At 46.4% G+C, this 24,808-nt stretch overlaps 1 protein-coding gene across 5 annotated transcripts in view; it reads right to left on the bottom strand.

The window, feature by feature from the left end:
- NTRK3 (neurotrophic receptor tyrosine kinase 3) overlaps positions 1-24,808 on the bottom strand; it is a 207,527-nt gene that overhangs the window by 91,222 nt on the left and 91,497 nt on the right. For all 5 annotated transcript variants that reach the window (XM_057422390.1, XM_057422555.1, XM_057422309.1 and 2 more), the window contains one exon: positions 5,348-5,536. In XM_057422390.1, coding sequence (XP_057278373.1) covers positions 5,348-5,536 — 189 coding nt within the window. The remainder of the gene's footprint in view (positions 1-5,347; positions 5,537-24,808) is intronic.

The raw sequence follows: 24,808 nt of genomic DNA on the forward strand, positions 1-24,808 counted from the left end.
TGCTCCACCAGGGGACAGAAGCAGTCATTTTGGTTGCTCACGTTTTTCTTCAGATACCCGCAGCATCAGCTCTGGAAGCAGCCAGCTGGAACCTGTGGGGTTTCTTCCACATCCAGGTCTTTGCAGGATGTTCACATCAGCATTTGGAGCTCAGAGTACTTCCAGTGAGAGGCAACCACCAACCAGAAGGAAAGGGAATTTGGAGGCAGAAGATCACTGCAGGGACCTCCAATGCCTTCCAGTTGCTCACAGCTGAGTGTTGAGGTTAGAGCTTTTCCATAGGCCCAAGCCATGAACCCAGGCTTTGCTATGACAAATGAGGAGAGAAAGAATAGAGTAGCAAAAAGCACATAAATGAATACACAGCTACTCATAGGTCCTCATTAAATCCCCTCAAAGTTTCTCATTGAGAAGGATTGACGGAGAAGGAGAAGACCATATGACAATGAGGAACACCAGTGCAGATGAGTCAACCCACAACTGCAGAGTTCAGAGAACTAATGGGCATTGGGTCCTGATGGAGAAGAGCCTGGGGCTTTCATGTTAGAGGAAAGAAGTTTGGAGAAACAACAAAGACCTGTGGGAGGCATTGAGACCTGCACAGCCTGGCCCCAGGCTGGGCACTGGGCAGCAGAGTGCTGCTGTCACTGAACACTGGGATCCATGATTATGTTGCATGAAAATAACATTTGACAAATCCTCTTATACTCCTGGGGGAAATGGGGGAGAAAAAGTTTCTCTCTATTCCATTACCAACAGGTTCAGTTTTCTTTTTGAGCCAAATAAAACTGCAAGCATTTATGGCTTTATTCTTATGTTCCTGTTGGTTTTGGCAAAAACAAGAACACGAACTGACCAGAAATAAGTCACACTGCATACTTTTTAGCTTCTCATGCCCAAGATGAACAAAACACACTAGGCAAACAAAAAGAATTTACAGTGGTAAAGGTAAACATCCTTCTCATTTTGTTTTCGAGACCCGTCAGAAGCAGAGGTGAGGGAATCTATTTGTTTAAAAATATGACTTTTGAAATGACCACAATGCTCCCTTTAAACAGCACTGAAATACAAGATAAAGACAGAGTACGGAGTGAAAGAGTGCTGATGGCGCTTTTATTGTGTGATTTGCCTTGTTTTTTTTTTCTGGAGTACTTCTTTTTAGCCAATTACCATGTATTTACAGTTAGTGTAATTATATCTAATTACTTAATTAGCATGAATACATGTAATTACTAACTTTGAATATGCAATTATGTCAGGGCAGCCTGTAATAAATGAGGTTGAAAAAAAGCCCTCATTAGGACTCTACGGAAGGATGGCTGCTCCACCCGTGTGGAGAATGCATCCCAGTCCCCAGGCTGTGCCAGTCCTGGAAGAAGAAAACACAGCCAGCTCCGGCCATGTCTGGCAAAACCCTCCACCAAAATCAAACCACTTGCTCCCAAAAAATTCAGCTTCACAGTGCTCGTGAGATCTGAGCATCTGCTGATGGGAAGCAGACAGGGATCTGCAAAGGATTCATTTTCTGCATTAAGGTTTGGGTTTTCTTCTCTATTTTTTGGGATGAAATATATGAAGGGACAGAACAATTCCAAAACCATGTTGTGGCATTTGAGTAAAGCTGGGGAGATCACATCCAAGAACTAATCTGCATCTGATGCATTGTGCTTATAGTTAATTACTACTTAATTACTATTATTAAAGTAAAACAATCTTCCAAAAGGTTTCTTCTGAAACATTAGCAATCTTTCACTGCAGAAATGTCCAGCTACTGATAAGTACAAAGCTTGTATTTTGCAAATGCAAATCTTTAACATCAGGAGATGGAGCTAAGGTAAGAAGTTGCAGTTACTGCTAATCCTGTCCAGAAGAATTAATAGCCATCTTCCGGACACAGATGAGGATAGGCTGGATCATGCTTTACATTAGCAAAACTTATGACCATAGGTTGAAGCCGTGTGCTTCTACACCCTATCTTCTCATCACATATTCTGTCCACGGTGCTTACCACAACAAGTCCTGTTTTTCTTCTCTCATCTGTTTTACTTCCAAATATAGAGAGGTGCAAACTCATCACAACCTACCCCTCCTCCTGGTGACATCTGCCATGCAGATATGCCACTTGGTTTCTCTTCCACGTGCAAAGATCAGGAGAAAAAGACTGTTTTCACTTATTCTTCTGAAATTGATTTCTGGTTGGACTGTCCCCATTGCTAAGCTCTTTGCTTAACCCTCCAGGTAGGGCTGAGGATGTCTGAAAGAAAGACTGGTTGCAAACCCTATCACTGCCCAGCGTGCCATTGAGTTACAATGTAAAGACGGTGGGAGCACCTTTTCTAAGACTTCATCACAAGAAAACACAGTGGTGCAGTTTCTCCCACCGCTTTTTGAGAAGCCCTCAGCCAGGAAGGGAAAGAACCCTGAGCCAGGGTCCCTCCTGCTCCTCCATATTGGGCAGCAGCAGCAAAGAGGTAAGAGACAACTGCAAGAATCCCAGAACGCAAGAGGTGAGAGCTGGCTCCTGTGCCCTTCATCCCACGGAAGTGAGGACAGCACATCTCCAGTGAGGAACATGTCTTTATCTCCTTGAGGACACATTAACAAGAATTGCCCATAGGACAGCACTGCACAGAGGGAGTGAGAGGGGTGCAGCTCCATGGGCAGGGAGCTGCTCTCCATATTTCAGCTGCAATTCCATTATGCAGAGCTAAGTGGCTGGGAATAAACACCTGTCATCCCTGCGTGATAAGCGATGTTTGCTAGTATAGAGGGTGACAGAAATCTATATCACATCAATGTACTATTAATACTGCATTAAGCATATAGAGTTTGCTCTCCTCATTGCAGTGCAGCAATCGGCATCAGCATGTCCTCAATCCAGACAACATCTGAGAGCACAGGCATGCTTGCAGGAGGAAGGAAGGAGGAAAGCTTCATGATAGAGAGAAATTGCTTGCTGAAGATGTTGCTTTAGCAACACCTCAGTGCATAGGGGAGATGCTGGGTGCTTTGGAGCACCTTTGCTCCCAGCTGGACAGCAAAAGGAGGTGGGTGGCAGAAGAGATGACAGCTTGCATCAGTACAAGCTTAGCTGGGAATCAAAGCACTCCCCAGCCCAGAGGAGTTCTCTCCACAACTGACAGCAAATGAAGAAGTGTTTGTGCTCAGGCTCTGCACAGGGGGAAAGAAAAACCCTCTGGCATAAAAACCATGGGGAGAATGTGAGCCACAAATATTGTCCAGCTCAGGTTTAAGTTGAGCAGGGCACATCAGATCAAACAAACCCCTTAGAGCAAAAGCTCCCCAAAGCATGCTTAATTTAAAAGGTGAACTTTGAAACTTTCCAGCCTCAAGCAAAGCCACCATTGAAGTCAGAAGTTTTCTTCAAGTGAAGTCTTGGGGACTAAACTACAAAACACACACCAAATCCAACCCTGCCTGAGGTGTCAAAGACTGGGTTTTGCCCCCCATGCATGACAAGTCTAAACAATAGAAGGGCTTTCAGCCTGCCAGCATCCAGCTGTGGTTTGCCTTTAGTTAAGCACCCAGAGGGAATGCCTATATGTGGGGTTTGGTTTCAGCTCCAGTAAAGCTGGGGCTCAGAGGTGGTGATTTGCTGTGGATTTCCAAGTGTGCACAGTTGTCACGAGTGCAATATTTCCCCCCACTGTGGTGCCTTCCATGGGAGAAGCGGCTCCAGCTGCCATCCCCAAGCATTCCTGTGAACTCTTCGGATCCTAATCAAATAGCACGAAACTCTGAGGCCAAATCCTGCTGCAAGTAACTTCTCCAACCCACCCACCATTGACAAGCCCCACAGGGCAAACACAGAGCAAAACTTAGTCCTTTGAGGTTTAAGCTCTGCTACTGCAGCGGCACCTCCTCTTGCATTGGTCGGCGCATAGATTAAAGAGATTCAAGAAAGCACAGGAGGGAAAGGCAAAAAATAAAGAGGGAGAAGCTCCCTCCCAAGCCATCAGAGTTTGTAAATCATTCTGAGATGAGGTGCTATAAGAAATGTAAAATACATAATTAACAGCATAGAAAAAACACACTATATCTAGCTTCTCCGCTCCTGTCTAATCACTGCTGCCTTCCTCCTCCCCTCTCTACAAACAGACCAGATTTAGCATGTTAATACGAAAATCAAAGGGAGATCTGGGCACATTCATTGGGTACTCCCCATCCCTCTGCCAAGTGAAGAGTGGTGATAACAGCTTGGGTGCCAGCTCACAGGACCCAGGAGGGTGCACGGCAGGGTCCACAGGAGCAGAGATCAGCCTCCCTCCTCCCTGTCTCCAGGAGCTGAGTTACATCTCCTTCTCTCATGAACTAGCAGCCAAGGGGAGAGCAGAGGTGATGCAGTACTCCCTGCCTCTGGCTGGGCCACAGTGATAGCACAGGTTAGGTTTTTAACACATTTTTTGCCAGCCTTTTACTTTTCCAGTTCTACCTGGAGCCAAGACACGCCAAAAGAATAAGCAATAGCAGGAGAGGAACATCACCAAACCTCCTGCATTACTCAGCTTGCATCTCAGACCTGATAAGAGGCCTGGGAGAACTCAAATACTGGCTGCGAACTGCATGTTGGGGATTGCTGCATCTCACCACTTGCATAGCAAGCAGTGTGGGACTCTCACAAAAAACATCCTTTTATCCAGCACTTTTATGCTCCAAATTTAGGAATACAAAACAGAGAGGACCACTTGGCCACCACCTGCTAGTCTAATGAACCCAGTTAACAACCCAGATTTATACAGGAAAGATGCAAAAGCTTTACAGAAGCCCGCGATAACAAGACATCCAGCATCTAAGCCTCCTGGCTTTTATCTCCATACATCTGCCCCACCTATTGCCTTGTGTCCTGAGCTTCTCCCTGGCTCAGTGGGGAGCCAAGGAAGCAGCCCCATAGCTGGGAAACTTTTGCTGGAGGAGGAAGGGGAGGCAGGTCCTTTAACCAGCAGGTAGGAGTCATGTCCATCCCCGCACTCCCAGGCAGCTCTTGCTCATACCTGGGACCTCACACGCAGACCCAGTGAGGCAAAGCCTGGCTTTGAATGGCATTTTAAGGCAAGGGGGAAGGTGACTGGTGGGTGGCGGAGGGAAGGTGAAGGGAGGTGAAGGTGAGAGTGGAAAGTCTTCTCTGGAAGACCCTACATGTATGTTGTGATTTCTGAGACCTGAGATTCACTTTGGTTTCTGGACCATACCAAGACCCGCTCTCCTCAAAAACCTCCTTCTCTTCTTTCCTCATCCCCTTAACCTCTTCCTCCTTGCCTTCCTTCCCCTGCTCCCCCAACCCATCCCCTGACCCTCACAGAGGGCTCTGGCCGGATCGGGCACTCACACGTGTCTGGCTTGTGGCAGTTGTGACCTTGTCGGAAGTACTGGGGGTTCTCGATGACGGGAATGCGGGTCATGCCGATCACCACCGTGTCCGGGCCAGCATCCAGGGACGAGGGCGTCGTGATGCCATGGTTGATGTGGTGGAGGGGACTGGCTGAATCCTCCTCTCCGCTGATCACTGCCACAGGACCTGCAAGGACCACGCACATTCGTCAGGCACAACAGGGGAAAGGGGAAAGGGACCCACAAGACCTGATGCCCACATCACCACTATCCCCTGGACAGGATTCTGCTTCCTAGCACGCCTGGCTGTTGTCCCACTCCCCAGTGCTAGTTTCTCCAGGCAGCTCTCAGGACAGGGAAGGCATCTCAAGTTTCCTTTCCTGGTTTCAGGGTACCAGGCTAACAACAATCCTACAGGAGATAAAGTAGCTGCAGGTGACACCACATTAGAGGCGAGTCCTGCACAAAGTCCTCTCCTAGCTGCCCCAAGATACATCAGTCACTGTAGTGCCTGTTCACCTTGTCATCATAAGCTCGGCAGAATACATAACTGAGCTTAAACGGAAGAAACATCACCCCCAAAAGAAGATGTATTTCAACCCAAACCCGTATTCACACCATTTCTCTTGCACAATGTGTTGCCCATCTTGTTTTCCCTCCTCCAGTTTCATCCAGACACAGAGCTATTTCACAATACCCTCATTTTTGGCTTATGCTCTATTTTATTTTTAGACCTAACATCAGCCTTTACTATGAGCTGTCAAGGTTGGAAACCTCAGGGGACATCAGGCCTTAATACGGTATTTCCCACTTTCATCTATTCTCACCTGCCCTGCGATCCGACCTGCACGCCAACATCACACACACCTCCATCATGAGGTGAAACCTTCTAAGCCGTGCTGCAGCCATTCACGCTGCATAAGCACAGGAACCTGGGGACTGCACTGCAATCCTCCTTGAGGACCTCCCTTGTATATTCACAGAGGGAGAAAAAACACACTCAAGTAGAGATGCTCATATTCTCCTGTCTGGAGGCTACCAGATACTAAGCCAAAACAAGCCCTTCAAACCTATTCAGAGAGGCCAGTCTTTTACCTACACTGCATACAAAATGCCTCTCTCCCATCAGTAATCTACTTCTAATTACACAATTACTTTATTATGTATCAGTAGCAACAAAGAGGGGAATCTTCAAGGCATTTTGCTCTCTGGAGCTTCTGGCTCGATGGGGCGGACACTGGCTCCATGCAGTCATTCTGCTGCATTAATCTAGTCTAAAGGCTGCTCATTTCTGGAGCTTCAAGTATTGTTTGTTCTTCCAAGTGGGATATAATAAAGTTATTGTGTAATCAGCAGAGTCCTGGCAGCCATAACAGGTGCTTTAGTCACAAGGAAAAAAACCTCTCCCTTTATTGTGAATTCCTTCTGGCAGGTTCTGGCCTTTTTTGATGCTGCTCCCTGAGCCCATGTGCCTTCCAGCTTTTGAGAGGCAAAGGCAAAACTCGGCTCCTGCCGCAAGATGCCTCTGTTGGGACTTCACACACTGTATGTCTCCAAATACAGAAAGCAAACAGGCAATTTCGGTTTGAATGACTTCTGTTCTTCTGCAAGTCAATTCTGTGCATGCAAACCAGAAGGATTGGTTTTCCATGGTGCACGTGTTCCTTTGGCTGGCTGTGGTGGGAAGGGGAGACCTCTGGATTCCAAGGTGCAGTTCATAAGCCAAATCAGAACCGGTATAGGCTGTTGTAAATAATTTGAGGACAGAGCATAGGATCTCCCTTGCAGCGGAGCAGTGCGAGAGGCTATTGAGGGCTTATTACTCTCCCTAAGCAGCCAAGATGTTGCTTCAAAGGAAGGTGCCTAATATGAGGCAGTGAGATGCGAAAGGCTTGTCTAGTGAATGAAGTGAAGCAAGTCTTCATTGTCCTGTGCTTTGAGAGCAGAAATCACACCTAGGTGCCAAGGAGTAGAGGACACTTCCTACAGAATTAGTACTGGAGGGGGATGGTTGGTTTCAGAACCAACCAAGCCAGGTTGGCACAGACCCTGCTGGGAATGTTTGGGGTTAAAATGCCCTGCCAACACTTAACCCTTGCACAGCTCATCCTCTTTTTTAAGGAGCATAGATCATGGCAGTGTCCCTATGGCACAAGAAGGTTAGAAGGACATGGCTACATCTAAAAGAGCAGGGCATGATCAAGGAGGTCGGGTACTTGTGAAACTAAGCACAGCCAGCTTGTCCAATGTTCTGATGACACTTTCCTTGCCAATAAGCAGATCTGGAGTCTAATTTTAACTACACTCCATAGATTTTTTTCCTGCAGTTCACTTCTTTGAGGGCTTTCTACATGTGTCATCCCTAGTTTCATGCCCCAAACCTTTCTAAAATCTATGGAGTAAAAGGGAACCTTGTCTAAGTCAACCAGCAAACACTGGGTCCTGTGAATGAACTCAGCTTCTTAGTCATCCATCTCAAGTTGATGCTGCCAAGATTGGCCATTTACATCTACCAATTCTCAAAAGTGTCAGAGCTGAACTTGGATGTTCCATCATCATCTCAACCCCTTTACACTTGTGCAAAAGTAGGAAATGCCAAGAATGGCCAAGGCAGTTGCAGTCCTGACACCAGAGGGATAGGACATCACATAAAGTATATCCTACCCTCGCAAAAATCAAATGACAGTTTACTGCCTCTGACTGCTTTTCCAGGTCTTCAGAAACACCCAAAATCAATCCCAGTCTTAAGCGTCCTATGGAACACACCAGATGGACACAACACCCTAGCTTTCCAGTTTTCAGAAACGTTTCTGATGACAGGCACTGAGCTGGCATGGACTGTAACAAAACATCCAGCCTATTAACCCCAATACCCTTTACAGGATATAACTGTATTGAAGGCATAATTTACAGTTGAGGGCTTCTCCAAGTTTCTCCTATTAATTTTTGGGATGGGGGGAAGGGGTAGATATCTGGACAACATTAACTGCAGCAACACAGTCATGGCTCTTTATTCTTTCCTTCCTATCTCTTCTGGCTTGTCACAGTTGAGTTCCAATTCCATCTAAGCCTATGGCCACTTTGTTGTCCCTCTTAGACTCAGGCAAGTGTTGGGCTCACTGTGCAAGACTGAGACAGACTACTAAAACATCACTGATATCAAGCAGTCAATGAACACTTGTATAGGTTTGATTATTGCTCTGACACTCAAAACATATACTGCCATGATATAAAGCAGCTATCTAAACTTTGACTTTTTTAATCTACCTTGGGAATGGCATGTATTTTTGCTGTTAAGTAGGTAAAGAGGTTGAGTTTTCCGATGCATAATGTTGATGAATGGCTTTATTTGGAAGAATTCTCACCAGCTTCAGCAACGCATTTTCCAGATAAGGTTAAACAAAAAATGGATTAAAAAGAAAAGAAGTGCAGATTTTAAGACTTAGGTTTACCTCCCACTAGACAGAGAAATGGGCAGAGTTTTGTACTATAAAAATGTAGAATAGTCTTCAAGGTAGCCTGGGGTAACTCCAATTGACATCCTATGATCTTAAAACACAGTATTTTGTATTTTGAAACTCCTCTGAAACTTAAAATCTAAACAGAGATGCAGTAGCTGTTTTTGTGAATAACTCAGCCTGTGTTATGGACAAACATATTGTGGATGCTAATCATAAAAAGTCTGCATGTTAATACCTTAAGAAGCCATTCTATATGCTGAGCATTGAACATTTATACTCTGACAGGCTTTCGATGGCTCTCTTATCCAAGCAGGGCCCTCACCAGCCAGCAGCATCCACACTGTCTGCCAGGACAGAGTTTAACTGTTCTCCATGCTAACCCCATGCAGTTTTCCTGCCAGGGAAGCAATGTCAGCAGCAGCAATGGAGCCACAGGGAAAGGCTGGGGAGAAGACATTAGGGCTGCCTAGGACTATGCCTGGGTGAAGAGATGGTCAGCCCCTGCTCCATTACAGCCACTGCCAACCTGCCCCTTTGCAACACCAGTGGGAGAGTCAACCACAAGGAGCAGAAAATCTGGATCGAAGTGAATCTGATGTTAACCAAAAAGCAGTGAAGTAGCTTGAAAACGTTGCTTTTGAAAACATCACAAGGAGCAATGATGTTCTCCCTCCTACATCTCCTCTATAGCCAGCTCCTCTTTCCCAAGTAAGACACCTCATACAAATACCACCATTCCCAACCTCATCTCCACCCTCTTTTCTCCCCAGCCTCCTGGTCAGCCTGCCCAACCATCCATCCATCCATCCACCTATCCAGCCATCAATCCGTCCCAGCAGTGTTCCAGTTTTTCTTGCTTTGCATCCACCCTGATATCATCACCTCCCCAAATACTTTGCAAATACTTCTCCAGATTACCCCAAAATCTCTGCTTTTCATAAACTCTCCTATCCCTCTCTATTCAGCACTCTTCCCTGTAACTAAACTGGAGTTTGACTTGATGTTTGTCCTCATCTCCTTGTTCATCTGGAAGCTCTAAGAAATAGGATATACATTTTAGTCCATGTCTGTGAATTGCCTGGTTTGTTCACGGTGTTACGCAGACAACTTGTTACTTAAGAAAAATAAAGCAAATAGTAATAAATAGCTTAGGGAGCTCCTGTTTGCACGATCATATCATAATGATAAATTATTTATCAAGGCTAAATGCTGTACTTTCTGATAAAACATAGGCTCAGGAATATAGGGTACTTTATAAATAACCACAGATTGGAGAGGATAACGGTCATTACAGACATCCATAACATAACGAATACTCCGAGGCAGACAGGTGAAGAAACAACAAAAACTCCAGCTTCCTATCACAGTAACCTCTCCAGAGCAACAAAAGTGACTGAAGGTGCAGAAACCATGACCTTCAAAAGAAAACTGAAATAATTATGCTTTGTGTTGAGAGGAGAAGACTGCAGGGACACATGATAACAGCCTTCAAATATGTAAAAGGTTGCAGCAAAGAGAAATATAATAGCTGTTCTCCATGTCCACTGGGGATAAAAGAAGAAATAATAGGTTTAAATTGCACTGAGGGAGATTAGGGCTTGAATGTTTTCTCCAATGCCCAGCAGTACAGATGGCTGAGCACTGGAACAGATAACCCAGGAATGCTGCAGGGGCTCAGCCACTGGGAAGGGAAAGGTTAAAGAAACTTTCTTCAAGGACAGTTTAGTGCTCCCAGGCTGCAGCACTTTTCTCCTCTGCAAGGAATACTCATCCCTTTTTGATGCTTCCACAGAAACCCCAAGGAGGGACCTAGCCAGTGCTGCAGCACTGAGGCATCAGGGGTGCAGGACCGGATCGGGATGGGGCAATAGTGTCTCCAATATGGTTTCAGAAAGAACAACCCCAGCCACATCCCAGGCCGCATGTTCAGGATAGAAACTGAGTTTGCTGAAGCAGACAGCAATGAGTGCTCCAGGTTGCAGGGCAATCCCCCATTCAGTCCCCATGCCTCCAGGAGCTGCTGCTCAGAACATCATTTTTTGATCAGAACGGTCGCTGCAAAAGCTAATTGTGCCATCCGCATCTGCCTGTGTAGTATAAAGGAGACATATAATTAACCTACTTAATTAGGAACTGTATCTGACCCATAACCAGAAAAGAAAAAGCTTTCCTAGTAAAGTGGGTCACCACGAATTGTATAGCAAGCGCTGAAAACAGACCTCATTAAACTCCAGTGTATAGCATATATCAAATCCCCTCCTCCTTTGACTTCAGATCTCTGTTGGCACTTCCATATTTCCCTGATCTTAATCTTAAATGCTGTTCTTCAAAAGGCTGTACCACCAACTGGCGAGCAGATTATTCCAAGGCTGGATGTCTCAGCTTTACAACTCAGAGCTCTACATATGCCCATACACATTTATTTTTAGAGCAGGTAGAAAACGAACCCCCAAACTACCAGGAAAACAAACAAATTGAAAGCAAAAACAGGTTTAAAAATATTCCAGCCTTTTGCTGGAGCTGGAATCAAACCACCCCCCAGGGCTGATCTCTGCACCAGTGAGGGAGGGAACTGAAACTCATGAAACAATAAGCGAACGCACAACAAATACAATTAAAACCCCAGCCGTGCTCAGAGCAAGATTACATTTACTGTCTCATAAAGAGAGCCTCGTGCTGTCAGGCAAACAAAAGGAAATCAATTTCTTAATTTTTATTGGCAGATGTGGGCTCGGGGCCAAGTCAGTTCTTGGTGCCTATGCAGGACATGCCTGGAGCCAGACTGCCGTGGGCTCCAGCCTGTCCCCTGCCCTCCTGCAATGGGAAGCAGCCTCTTCTCTTCACCCTTGGGGTCTCTGATCCCAACCACAGGATGGTTCATCATGTGGTGCCACTTTCCCTGAGCTGCAGCAGACCCCTTGTTTGTATAAAACACTGGGCTTTAACCAGAGAACCCCCTAATTCCAGCTCTGTGCACTTGCCATCATGTTTACCAGCTCCAAGCAGCTTTTCCCACAATCATGCAGCTCAGTTCTGTCTCATGCCCCAGACTCTCCCTGGGTTATCCCCGCATAACCCCTACAAACATCACAGGAGCTGAAGGCATCACTGCAGAGACTGGCCCATATAGCATGGCTCTTGCTTGAACCACATTGTGGCCTGCTGCAGAGCCTGCAAAGGTGCCAACCCCTCCTCTGCCATTGCCCATGGGGCACAGACTCTGCCACCAGCTCTCTAAGGAAACATCATGTACACAAAGTCATTGAGCTTTGCAGACTCCAAGAACACCAATTTGAGCTCTCAAAGGGGTCTACTTGAAATGCTTAGCTTCTAGTAACAAAGGCAAATGGTCAAGCAACAATCCATTTTCCCCTCTCCTGAATGAAATTATCTCAACGATCTCTAGGATGTGAAGATCCCATTGAATGTTAAGGTGAAAGGGAGCAAAGGACAGACCCAGGGGGCCTGCACCTCCCCACTGCTTGGATGGACACGTGGCTCTTCCCCTAACCTGCTGACACCTTCCACCCTCTTATAATCGCAGGTGCACTATTGCATAGAGAAAGGCTATTGGATCTGTTGTCAGTGGGAGATCCCTAAAAAGTGACCCTAAAAGCACTTTTTTTCCTGATGAAACAGCCTGCAAAAATACTGCTGTTTACAGAAGCCCCTTTCCCTCTTTACATATTGACATTTCCTTCTCTCTCTTATTGTTTCAGGTGTTTGCAAGGTGAAAAGGCAGCTTTTGCTGCAAAAGGGAATGCATTAGGGCAGAGGGGTTGTGGCACCCTGAACATCTTCCCTTTGCCCATTCCAGCCTCCACTCACCCTGGCAGTATGGAGCATCACTCAAAATCCATCAAGGGTAAAGGATCCCCAAACCTCATTCACTCCTCTCATGTCCTTTCTCCACCTTTCTTAGACACAAATCCTATAAGCACTCAATCTCAGGAATGGAAGCATTAAGATCAAATCATATAAAAAATAAAGTCAACGCATGTGACAGCAGAAATGCATAAAACCAGCAGAACAAGCCACAGAAAACGTTTACAGATGAGACAATCTGATAATTAAAAAGGGAGGGATATGACAAGCCAGGGCCATGCCTGACAGCAAAGCCAGCACCTGCAGGAAGACAAAGCAGGAATTTTCACATCTAGGCTTAAAGCACCAGGCCCAGCAGGTACCAAACCAACTCAGAAAGCATATAACCAGGAAAGGGACTGCAAACAGGGCATGGGGGTAACCAGGAGGATACTTCAGATCCTGCACTGCAAGTAGCTGCTGACTTTCAGTATTGACAAGCCAAAACCTTCCTCCATGTGCTAGCAGATAAGACACTGTGAAGCTGCTTCATTTGCCAACAGGAAAAGGTTTTGACTGCTGAGGTCAGGTGAAACTAGCTAATGGTGCAGGCAACAGGAGGGGAAGAAAAGTGTGTTTTATTCGATTATAACTGCAGGGAGTAAGACAGTATTTTGTCTAGTGATGCTGGTGCTGGCATTCAGACCAACCCCAGTCACCTTCCACCACTTGCTGGCCACAAGCTAATTTTTCCCATTGCTGGGCATGCATGCTCCCTGTGCAAAGTGAGAAACCAGCTGGGGTCCAACACATCCATCTTCGCAGAGAAACCTCCCAAGATAGCATCTTGGCACGGCAGAGCCAGCACCAGCAGCTCCCAGAGCAAAGAAACACATACCAGAGTGAGGCAGGAGTGAGCAGAAGCACCCAAGGGATGTGGCATCTGTGCACAGCCCAACTCTCTGCATGGCCCCACTGCAGCCTTCCTGCCCCAGCCCCAAGGTTAAGACTCAGAAAGGGATTATGGGGCAACATAGGTGGCTGTTGGGTACCAGATCGCAAGAGGACACCAAAAAGTGGTCCCTGCTGCTTTATCTCCTATTCACAGGGTGGTGATTTCCATCCCTCTTTACAGGACTGGCTCCATTTGAAGCCAAAACCTTCTTCCATGAGGTCTCCATCATCCCACTGCACACAGCCCTCAGCTCCAGAGCTGCGCACCATCCTGCCTGCCCCTAATCCTTTGCTTGATGCCATTTACTTTTTTCCCCCCTTTATTCCTCTTGACTAGAGGTTTACCTCTTGTTGTTTTCCAAATAAAGTCAACTCAGGGGCACCTTGAACTCTGGAGTGGCACAAGTTTTACGAGGCAAGAGCTGGGTAAAGGCCTCAGCAGCACCTATTAATCTCTTGTCTTACTCATCTTACACACCATAAAAATGATATAAGCATTTCATTCAAACAGCGCTGTAGAGGGAGTGGGGAAGAGCATGGGGCCAATTGATTTCCAGTATGTCTGCTCTTTACCTGCAGGTATAAATACAACAGCAAAATCAATCAGAATAACATCACATCAGCCTTCTAATCTCTTCTGTTCTCAAGATGCACTTTATATACTGCAGTGTTTCCTACAGCTTGTCTACAGGAGGTCCCTGCACCTCAGCACCCCCCGATTGTCCATGCACAGACATGTCTTTGCTCTCCCTCCAGTGAAAAGCTTCAGGATCTGCAGATCCAAACCACAGCTCTTCCCTGTTCCATGTGGGAGGTGCCAAGAGGTCTCCCAAAGCAACATACCTCATCGCATAAGAGCAGCACTAACATATGCTTGTCAAGCCCTGGGTTACGTTAGCCCTTGCTAGAAGGGATGCACTTGTTCCCTCAACCCCTTCCCAAGTGGATGACAGCTTGCTCAGGTTGATGGACATCCAGGCATGCTCAGATCTGCTGCCAAGCACATCGAGGGAACAGTCACACTAATATAGATATATGGGCAGGGCAGCAGCAGCATCTGCTTTCTGCACGCCCTTAGGACCCCATGGCTGCCCTTCACCTATGGGCTCACCCATGGCTCTGATGGCATTTCACCTCCTCCTGAGCATGCAGCACCCAGAGGCTAAGTAACCTTATACAAAGCTCAAGCCTGGAGCAGAGCTGCCTGCTCCTCATGCGTTTCCTTCCTATGTTTCCAATTTATCATAGCCCATGGCTTTTACCCTCTCTCCTGATCCCCAGTCACTGCAGAGTGAGACCGTGACAAAGGAAAACAGCAAGAACCACTGAAGGTCTCAGAGGCAACAGGTAGGACCACTGCTGCCTTTCTGCCCAAGAGTTTTCCTGACCTTTACCGAGACTGGTGCCCAGCACTGCTTAATAAACACCATCAATGGGGAGAAATCCCTGCCAGCAGCAACTCTGCAGCACAAACCGGAGCAGCAGCACATACTTCCCACTAGCCAGGACCAGCATATGCTGAGGGCAAGCGCTGGGCATGTTTCTCATTAGCTCATTGCCCAGTCACTTCTGTCCCCCTTCCATCGCTCCCCTTCCCATACTTTTACCACCACAAAATCAGTCTTGGGTCGTCCTGATCTACTTGGAAAGCTTAGCCACCATGAAATCAAATCGCTTGTCCTCTGGCTCCAATCTCTTATTGAAACTAGTGCCAATGGAAGTGTCACTATCAATTTCATAATGTTATTGGATAGACATAAAACTGGGCCAAGTCCCATATTCCTGACGAACTATCAAAGGAGTGGGGATTATGGGTAAGGAGACAGGCAGCCCTGGCAGGAAAGGCAAAGGCTCCGGATCAATTAGCCTGACGAGGCTATCTTCCAGCCGCATCACTTCATGCTGACACCAGCACCTTCTCCCCAGGGCTCAGCTGCCCCTCTGCAAAGAAGGTTTATTTTCCTCAGCAGTAACCGGCTGTGCATCCCCTCTCCAAATATCCAGTTTAGGAGACTCCCAGGACAATGAGGGATTGTGCTGTCATTACAGGACATTAATTTTCATTGAATAGTCTGTCAAGATAAAAAATAATCACATGCAAAAAAAAATAAACGCCTGCATTGCTCAGAGGTTTCAAACTGAAGGAGCTCTCAAAATGTAAAGTACCTGGCACAGCACAAGGCTTGCCTTTGCTCTGTGTTTTTCTTCTTGGTTTTCTTTCAAGATCCTGCTTGGATCATGAAACTGAACTAGTCAGTACCACAATCTGCTTCTTATGCAGTAACTAATAGTGCTTGTAATTTTTCAAGAAAAACAGTTTCCAGTTGTTGCTTTTTGGGGGCCAACTTTTGACCTTTCTGTTTTTAAATGGAATTTTTATGAAACCATCAAGCACTACTATTGAGGCTGCAGATGTCAATGGACTGGGTTCACTTCCAGCAGATACCCTTGTGCCCAGTCCCTGCCAGCAAGGAAGTGACTGCATTCACTCGGGGTGCAAAGCTGTAGACCTAAACTTAGAATCAGTGATGTTTACTTTCAGGCCAAAAGATAAAGCCTTACATGGTCAAATATAATCAGTCCTTGCAGGCATAGTTTGGCTGGGTTCATGCATGAGGGCAATGAAAATATAAAACTTCTTTTTCCCCTCCACAGCCCTCCTTCAGATGATCTCCAGCAGCAGTATCAGTCTCTCAGATTTATTCTATCCCAAGATAAATAATGTGTTGCTTGCAGAACCAAAATGTATTTAACTTGTATAATGGTTTAAATCCTGAATCGGCTCCTGCAATATTATGAGACTCTTCTGGAATATGAAGTTGATGTTACAAAGATCCACAAACAAACAAACAAATCTGTATTCCTTTATGCTGAGCAATTGGGAGAGGATACAAGCCCAGGGCTTGAGCATCCTTGGTGCTCCCCATCCCATGATGGCCACATCGATAACAGCGCTGAGGGTGTTGAGATTTGCTGCAAGTCCCAGGACCAACATTTGCTGAAGTGAAAATCACACAGAAATGAGGTTTTGCAGGTTTCCAAGAAACCTTTGTACACTTACAGGGTAGGGGAAAGCTCTTGACGGTTTCCAGGCAGAACTAATTGGAAAGGGATTAATGCTTTCTGACTCTACTAATACCAATTGCAGCATCAATACACTGGTGTTTTCCAGGATGTCATGCCTTACTCCAAAATTTATAGTCCTTGTCATAAAGGTGATGGTTTTGCTTAAAAGTCATAGAAGTGGCCCCCAGAGAAAGGCTCCAAAATTACAGTTTTCTCAGAGCTTACAGATCATTTTCAAAGAGAATTGATGGTCTGGGGTTTCCACCCGCCTTGCTGGAACCCTCATCGACTTTGAGAGGGGTCCTGTGAGCAGAGATAAAGCAAGCAGGAGATAAGAGTTTGGGAGATGCAGAGGGCGACAGAAACCAACTCCCCACTTGGAGAACTTGCTGCATTGCTGATCCACCAGCCCAAACAACTCCTTTAATAAATTAGAGAGCTATTCATTGAAATGGCTTCCTCTGTCCCCACGCTGCCAGTTAATCTGTAATTCAGATAGATCAGTCAGAAGGCAGCAGTCCAGCATATAAAATGATTAATTCCTCCAAGGCCTGGGGAAATTTCCTTTTCTAAACAGCATAGCACACTACCCTCCTCACCCATGAGCTGCAGGCATGGACGTGGCTCCCATCAGAGGTCAGTGAGGAACACTGCTTGCATTTCAATACAGGTGCTAGTATATGCATTGCTCGTCACTGCATTGATGGATTGGCAGTCCCAGGATGAGGGCTGTGCCACAGCCCTTGCAAGGAGCTTGTTTCACACCTCGCAACACAAATGCTATTCAAAACAAGAGGTTTTATGCAGCAAGAGGGTAAATCATCAATTAAAGAGAACAGGCCGGTCTGCACAGATGCAGCATCTACCAATTCCTGTTGAGAAACAAGCAGCTGGTGCCCAACACGAGTGTGGAGGTTGGGGCAGAGCACGTCTCATCTGCCGACTGTCCCAAGGGGAACCACTCCAGATCCACCTCTGCCCTTTACAACGTCAGGAGTTAACCAGGACACTGGCCTTTGGCTCTAAGGCATCAGTGAAACAGAGCAGTTGCAGAAAAGAAATGAAAGGTGGCAGATAACCAGATGGACACGCTGCAGTGGGAGGTTGGGGAATAGGGACAAGGCATGTGAAGCTCCACGTGAGACTAGAGGTACCTGAACATGATGCCAGCCCTGGAGGCAGCAGGATCAAAGCAAACATCTTCCAACAGCCAGGAGAGAGGTACAAAGAAAGGGAAAACTCTACTAAAAAGGACTCCTGAAATGATGCAAGAGAATTGGGCATCAAAAGAGTCACTCCAGGCTCAGATGACACAAACAATCGCCTGATTACTCCACAATATGAAGGGACATTAAGGTGGACCTTCAGAGTCTCTTTTTGATTTCTGCTGATTCTTGCAGCTTCAGACACCAGTTTTCAAAGCATGAAAGTGTAAGTGCCATCACCAGCCTAATCCCTGTTTCTCTACACATATTCCACTTCCTACCCCCAAGCTACTTCTTCAGCATCCCGAAGGCAGGTGGGAGGAAAGCTGCCTCATGCTAGCCTGTGATCCACGAGGGCAGAGAAACATGAGGAGTTTGGCATTTACCTCCATGACTAAGTGCTATCCCCTGCTCCACACCCCATGCCCCCAAAACACATTCCTTGCTTGGTGGCTTTGTAGCTCATGACAAGTGACACCATAACACATCCATGCTGGGAAGCCAGACCTGAAGACACGTGGAGCTCAAGCAACTTCTCCATCTGCACCATGGAGGGAGCAGGAGGGAGTGAGTGGGATAAGCATCATCCTCACCCCCATGGTGATGAGAGGGAAAGGAAAAAAGGAAAAGTGAGCTCGCACAAGGCTGGTGGCTTTCTGGCTGGGAGTAGCATTTGTCTGCTGAGCATCACACCAAGTGCCCTGTGCACAAAGCCCACTTCAGGCTGCCAACGCATCTTGCAGCAGACCCTGCCAAACCCACTCCCAAATTCACCTGGAGGCACCCATCAGGCTGGTAGCACCCTACAGCTCACAGATCAAGTGTGCAGGCAGCACAAGCATGCAACAGGAAAGCGGCATGCGGCAGGGAGAGCTGCAGTGGTGGAGGCAGTTGGACCACAACCAAGCCCCTTTCCAGAAAGTAGCTATCAAGTCTTTGCAGAAGTAGTGGAATGGAGCCACTTTTCATCCTACCTCTCAAGGAAATCATCGCTGCTGTTCTGCAGACACAATTATGTCTCCAGAGCCTTTTAACTGCAGCTCTTTAGGGCTGAGTGGGTTGATAGAAATCTATTCACAGAGCTGACATCGCTTGGCTGGGTAGGGACACTGCCACTGAGTCTAAGGCTGGGGAAGGATCACAAAACAAGACTGGTGATGGGGGACATATTAGACAATGCCCCCTCCTGGAGGGCCCTCCTCTACTCCCTTGACGGTATAAAACAAAGATCAGGCCAATTTTTCATCTTATTCTTCTAAACATCCTTTTAAACCAAATAATAATAGATGGGGGCTGCCTGCTTTCCTCTGGTTTTGTGCTCGCTCTCTAGAGGGGACCACCACTCAGAGAAGGATGGCTGCACATGCATGTCAGCCACAGCAGGGCAATGCAGAGTGACATAAGGCATCTCATCCCCAACACCCCCGCTCTCCAGGTAACCCTAAGCAATTCTTAAGCAATGCTAGGATCTGAGCACTGAGCAAATGAGAGCACAAGAACACAGCTTGGCCATCAGCCCCTTGGACACTGTGCCAGATCTGTGCCCGGAGCAGAGGGATGCAGGAAGCTCTTACTGTGGGACCCTTGAACTGCCTCGCAGAGCCTTTTCTGGGCTTGGCAGAGCCAGCTGGGGGCTGCTTTAGCATATCTGCCATCTGCTTGTTTGCTTTGCCATCCTCTGCTCCTCCTGGCTACGCTCAAAGACTCCTACCTGTTCTCCAAAATCTTTGCTGGGTCTCAGTAAACAAACCACAGGCAGGGAGGAAAATGGGGAGGAGGAAGGCAGGGGATGGGGGGGGGAGAGAATAAAAATTTAATTAAAGACACTTTTGCTTCAGGGCCTCTGAAAATTACAAATTCATAAATCTCTTGGTAAATGCCCTGAGCGGTTGCTATGCCAGGCTGCCTACCAGTCCCACCAGGAGGGCCATAAAACGCAAGCATACAGCTCAGTGGCTCCCTCCCTCCAGCTCCACTCCAGCACTGGCCAACCTTGAGCAGCCTATCAAGCCCCTGACAAGTGTTTCTGCAACCAGGAGCTATCAATCTGCAGCCCCATTAGCGGCACAGTGCAGGGAGCTGCTTGTTCTGTTTGCAGCCGTGACACAATGAAAGGTGGGATGTGGGGGAGAAGCCATGGCAAGATGGGACCAGAAGATCCCTAGGACATATTGCTGGAAACAGTGAGTTCTTCAAAAGCATATTTTCTAATGAGAATGGCTAAAAAACAACATAAACCAAGAGGTGGATCCAGAGGGACTTTTGAGAGCGCTATGGAGATAATCCATCTTCTGATAATTCCCCTATGAACCAGCCCACTGTTTTGTTCTGTACCCGAGAGGAATCTTCACCAGGGGATGCACGGATGCCATCCAGCCCCAATGTACTTCTCATAATGACAAAGATAGAGAGCATCTTCCACCAAACAGCGGCAAGAACAGGCTGTTTCACCACACACATCACTCAGCATTCAGTGAGGAACAGACTGAACGTCCGGCGCATGGGGGTGTTGCACACTTCTGCTATATTTAACAGAGCTCTCAGTACAGTCTCTGGCAGTGCTATGAACCAACATGTCTTTGCCAGTAGCCTGTCATAGGAAGGCTTGGAAAAGGGGAATCTGGAGTATTTTTTACCCTTTACTCTCAATCGGTCACAATTTAAGGTGGGACTAGAGCCTGTTCTCAGTAGCATGGTCATCATCTTGGCCCTTCTGTGACAAGCAGGTGGTTGGTAAAGCGGTAACAAAATCTTGCTGGCTTTCCTTTAAAGTGGGCATCAGTGGGTGAGAATTGAAAGTTTCTTGTAAGGAGATTGGTACATAATGAATTCATTTGCTGAGCTGTATCCCCGGCTAAATTGCAACCAGAAAAATAAAGAGAAGCTTTCAGAATCACTCAAGCCACTGTGGGCTACACTTTGAACCATATATCAGCTATTGACCCGTCTAGTAACACCTATTTTCCAAGCGATTGAGTCAAGTGGGATAGACCAGTGTTGGTTAGAGCAGGAAGCCAGGGCAGATAAAGTAAAAAGTCATCCACCAGAAAGGAGAAGACAGAACTGCTCTGAAGAAGCATCACCTACACCAACTTTTGCCATTTCTAGAGCCAAGCTGAACACCCAAATCTTTCTAGGAAACCACAAGAATTTCACAGTCCTCCCTTTAAGCAAATACTGTGCTTCTGATTCAGGTCATGAGCAGAAGCGTAAGAGCTGAAACCTGAGGCAGGAGTATCTGTAATGGGAAAGCTTTGGGAGGCAGCCAGTTCCCCAAACCTTCCCAGCCAAATCCTCCAAAGCACGGTTTGAAACACCCAGGACAAATATAGACTACTCGAATCAAGCCTACAAAGGAAGGATGTCAACAGTCCACTCAGAGATATTGTTTTGTGCTTCTAGACCATCTGTTGAAGGATGAAACCCCACTATGCAGAGGAGGGAGCACAACAGATGCCATCACTACCCACGGGTACCTGAGCACTGGAGGGGTGCAAGTGGCCATTGAGACTGGTTTCCCCACAGCTCTGCCCTACTCATCCTGCTGGATCAGGAACCCACAGGAGCAAAACTGGAGGTAGGTCCGAGTCAGGCTGTTTTCAATGATGGATTTGCCTGACTTTATTTAGCTCTCTCTCCAAGGCTGCCTTCCAAATCAGGGATGCAACACTTAGAAAGCTGCAGAGTATGGAGAGCAGAAATCAAGCCTCCCTGAGAAAAAGCAGCAGCTTACTGTGCAAATCACTGCACTAACAGGAGCATCAGTGAAAGGGACAAACAGGCCAGAGCAGGATCAGAGCAATATAAGTACTGTGCATCTTTCCTATTCTACAAAAGCATCCTGACATCATCCATGTCTATGGACTATTTATGCACCCATGTGCCAACAGAAGTATTTGCAGTATCCAAATATTTATCCACTTATGTATCTAAGCAGTGTCTCATTTTATAAATAAAGTTAACAACATTTGTCTCTATTTTAAGACAATGGTCCTTCTGTTTTCCTCAAAATTCCCAAAGTAGGGCAGTTCCCAGGGGATATGGCTCCTTCCTACCATTTCTTCATTGCAATTCAGGGAGGATGGCATGGAGGCAGTGAAACGGGATGCAGATAGAATGTGTGCCCACAATGGCTGGGGGAAGGTGGGCAGGCAGGCAGAAGGATGCATCCCTGCATGTGTAGGGATGCATGTGACAGCAGGCATGCAGGCAGGGTTCAAGCTTAAAAGTGGAGAATATGCTGCCACAGGGTATTTCTTTTTCAGTGTAAGGCAGGTTGGCAGCTGACCCAGCTTTCTCCTTCTACCTGCCTAGTTGAATCTCCCTCTTTCCATGGCACTTTGCACGCAGGAATGCGCAAACCTGGCAATGCTCTGCTTTTACTCACTCTCAGATAACTTTGCTGGGGATGGCCATGCCTGGTACCTCTCAAGGTTGAGACCCTGTTTTAATTACAGGCATTAAAGCACCACGTATCATCACTCCTTAAGTGGACATAAAGGCAAACCCTTAAGCAGCAGCATAGACTGACCCTTTCACCAGCACAAACAATGAGCATCCTCAGACCCCACAGACAGCAGAGGTCATGCTCAGCTCCACATTCCCCATGCTGCTTTACTTATGGCATTGTCTTCTGCTTTATCCTTCCTTTTTTTTTCCCCTTGAAGAGTGAAAATGCGAACAAGAGTTTATGAATTATCCATTCTTGATTGATTTTGCTGAGAAAAACACATAAAACAATCACACAACAGAGGAGAAGAATAATTTAGCATTTCAAGCGGGGAACGGTGATGCTGCTGAGACAGCTGTATGGAGGCAGAGCACCTGAGCCACCAGTGGTATCTCCCCACTCCAGCCTCTTCCTTTTGCCCTTTGAAGACACAAGCAAAACCATACTCTTTTCTAGCAGCTGCTTTAAAACACAGAAACCTGTATTTCCATTAGCAGGACAGTCCCCTTCCAACAGAGTTACCTGATAGTACACACACATGAATGCAGCTCCATGCACACAGGATTCCACAGAGAAGATCCTGCGGTGTGATAGTCCAGGAATGACTCACAACCTGGCAGCTTACCTGCAGCAGAGCAAGACTTCTGCATAAAAGACTACAAGTTCCATCCCAAAAGCTGCAGCACAAGCTAAGAGAGGCTGTCAAGAGCAGGTCTGTTGAATCAGTCTACATCAACAACTTGCTGATGATGGTTCACACAACCGCAGTCTTCCCCTTCATGCTTAGCTGCGTACTAGCAGATAATTTAAAGATCTTTTCCACCTGTAGACTCCTTAAGAAAATGTTCTGCCAAGTGTTCACAGCTCTGGAGTTTCTTCAGCAATACATGCAAACTCTGTTTTCTATGTGAGAAATTATAGTCTTTCCCCAAAAATGAGTGATAACAGCACCCCACCATCTACTAAAAGGCTGCACATGTCACAGTTCAACTGTTCCATCAAGACTACAAATGACACCATACAGTGTTCTTCAGCCATACACACAGCTTTTAGCTTCTGCTTATGGAATTAGCACAATATTGTAGCTAAAATGCCTTCCAGGGTAGCTAATGAAACCGTCCAGTGATAACCTGCTAGGTCAGTGGCAGGAGAAAGCAAAACAAACCACCCCAAATCCCTCAAAGAGCTGGTATCTGGGCACTGAGGTGCTCCAGTGCCAGCATCTCTCTATCATGGCAGACTTCAGAAAGTTACCCTTGTCTGGAAGCAATGATTTAAAGGAGATGAAGAACAACACACCTACCAAATGCTTTACTCTCTGACATAACTAAAGGAGCCCCACAAGAGCTCAAGGATCCTGTTGCACCTTCTGCTCATAAACCATTGCCTTTCCCAAGTCCCTCTTAAGTACCTTGCTGACTTCAGAGCACAGCAGACCACTGGCTGAAACCCAGCACTAGGCTAGATGCTAAATGAGCAATGCACAAAGCTATTACTTGTGTCTTCAGTCAGCACCAGTTGGTGCTGGTTACAGCAGCAACAGCAGTGGGTTTTGATATGCTTTGGAGTTTTTTGGATACATTCATTTGTTCCCATCCCTTCTGTTCCGTAACCTTTGGCCACAAGAGCCCACTGTGCTAAACAGACAAACAAGTCCAATACCTGGATTAAGGTATATATATTTTTCATATATATATATATATATATTAGGAATAGGGGAATATTATTTGGTTGGCAGTGAAAGCATTTGTGCACGTGTCTATCAGCACTGGATTTCAAACCATCTGGGTTATTGCTTGGGTTTAATTGTGAAGAAAAGAGCATTTTCCATGCTGTCTAAACCTGGCTTACTTCTCCCTCTGCCTTTTACACAGAGTGGTTTCATTTTTGACCACACAGCAGAAAAAAAAAAATAATTATTTAGAAATAAGTAAGATGCTGAAAGAGGTGGCGATTCATGGATGGGAAATCATATTCCTTCACTGCCGCAGTAATGATCTGATTAAGATCCAATCCTATCACATCCTTCATGTGCTAAGTCATCTTTACAGAGCTGAAGTCGCCTGAGGGTGAGGGATGGAGGGAGGAGGTGTGCAGAAGGCTCCGATACAACATGGTACAGAAAGGATTGCGCATTTACCCTCTGGCCACCTTACAAAATGAGAAATTTCCTTGGGCACCAAAACACCTTTTCTGGGGATTTTGGCAGCAATGTCTTTTTAAAACTACAGTTTCATCCCTCTGAGATAATTTATGTGCATATCTGGATCCTCTGCAGGAGCTGGAAATCCAGCCATCCTTTTCACTCTGTTATTTCCCCTCTCTCCCCCAGACTTACCACCTTCCTCGCAAATCTGCCTTTCAATTCTCTCTCTTACTCCGGTTTCCAAACTGCGTAGGAAACTACAAAGTATGCCAGCACTGCTCTACCAAGCCCTATTCCGGCTGTTTCTGGCTAAATTTTGAGGATGTAGTCAGAGTATCTGATTTCTTTTCCCTTTTTTCCCCCTAATCCCCCA

Source organism: Pezoporus wallicus, unplaced genomic scaffold (genome assembly GCF_028554395.1).
Source record: "Pezoporus wallicus isolate ANWC-B61680 ecotype Strahan unplaced genomic scaffold, APGP_CSIRO_Pwel_v1 contig_3952, whole genome shotgun sequence".
Lineage (NCBI taxonomy): Eukaryota > Metazoa > Chordata > Aves > Psittaciformes > Psittacidae > Pezoporus > Pezoporus wallicus.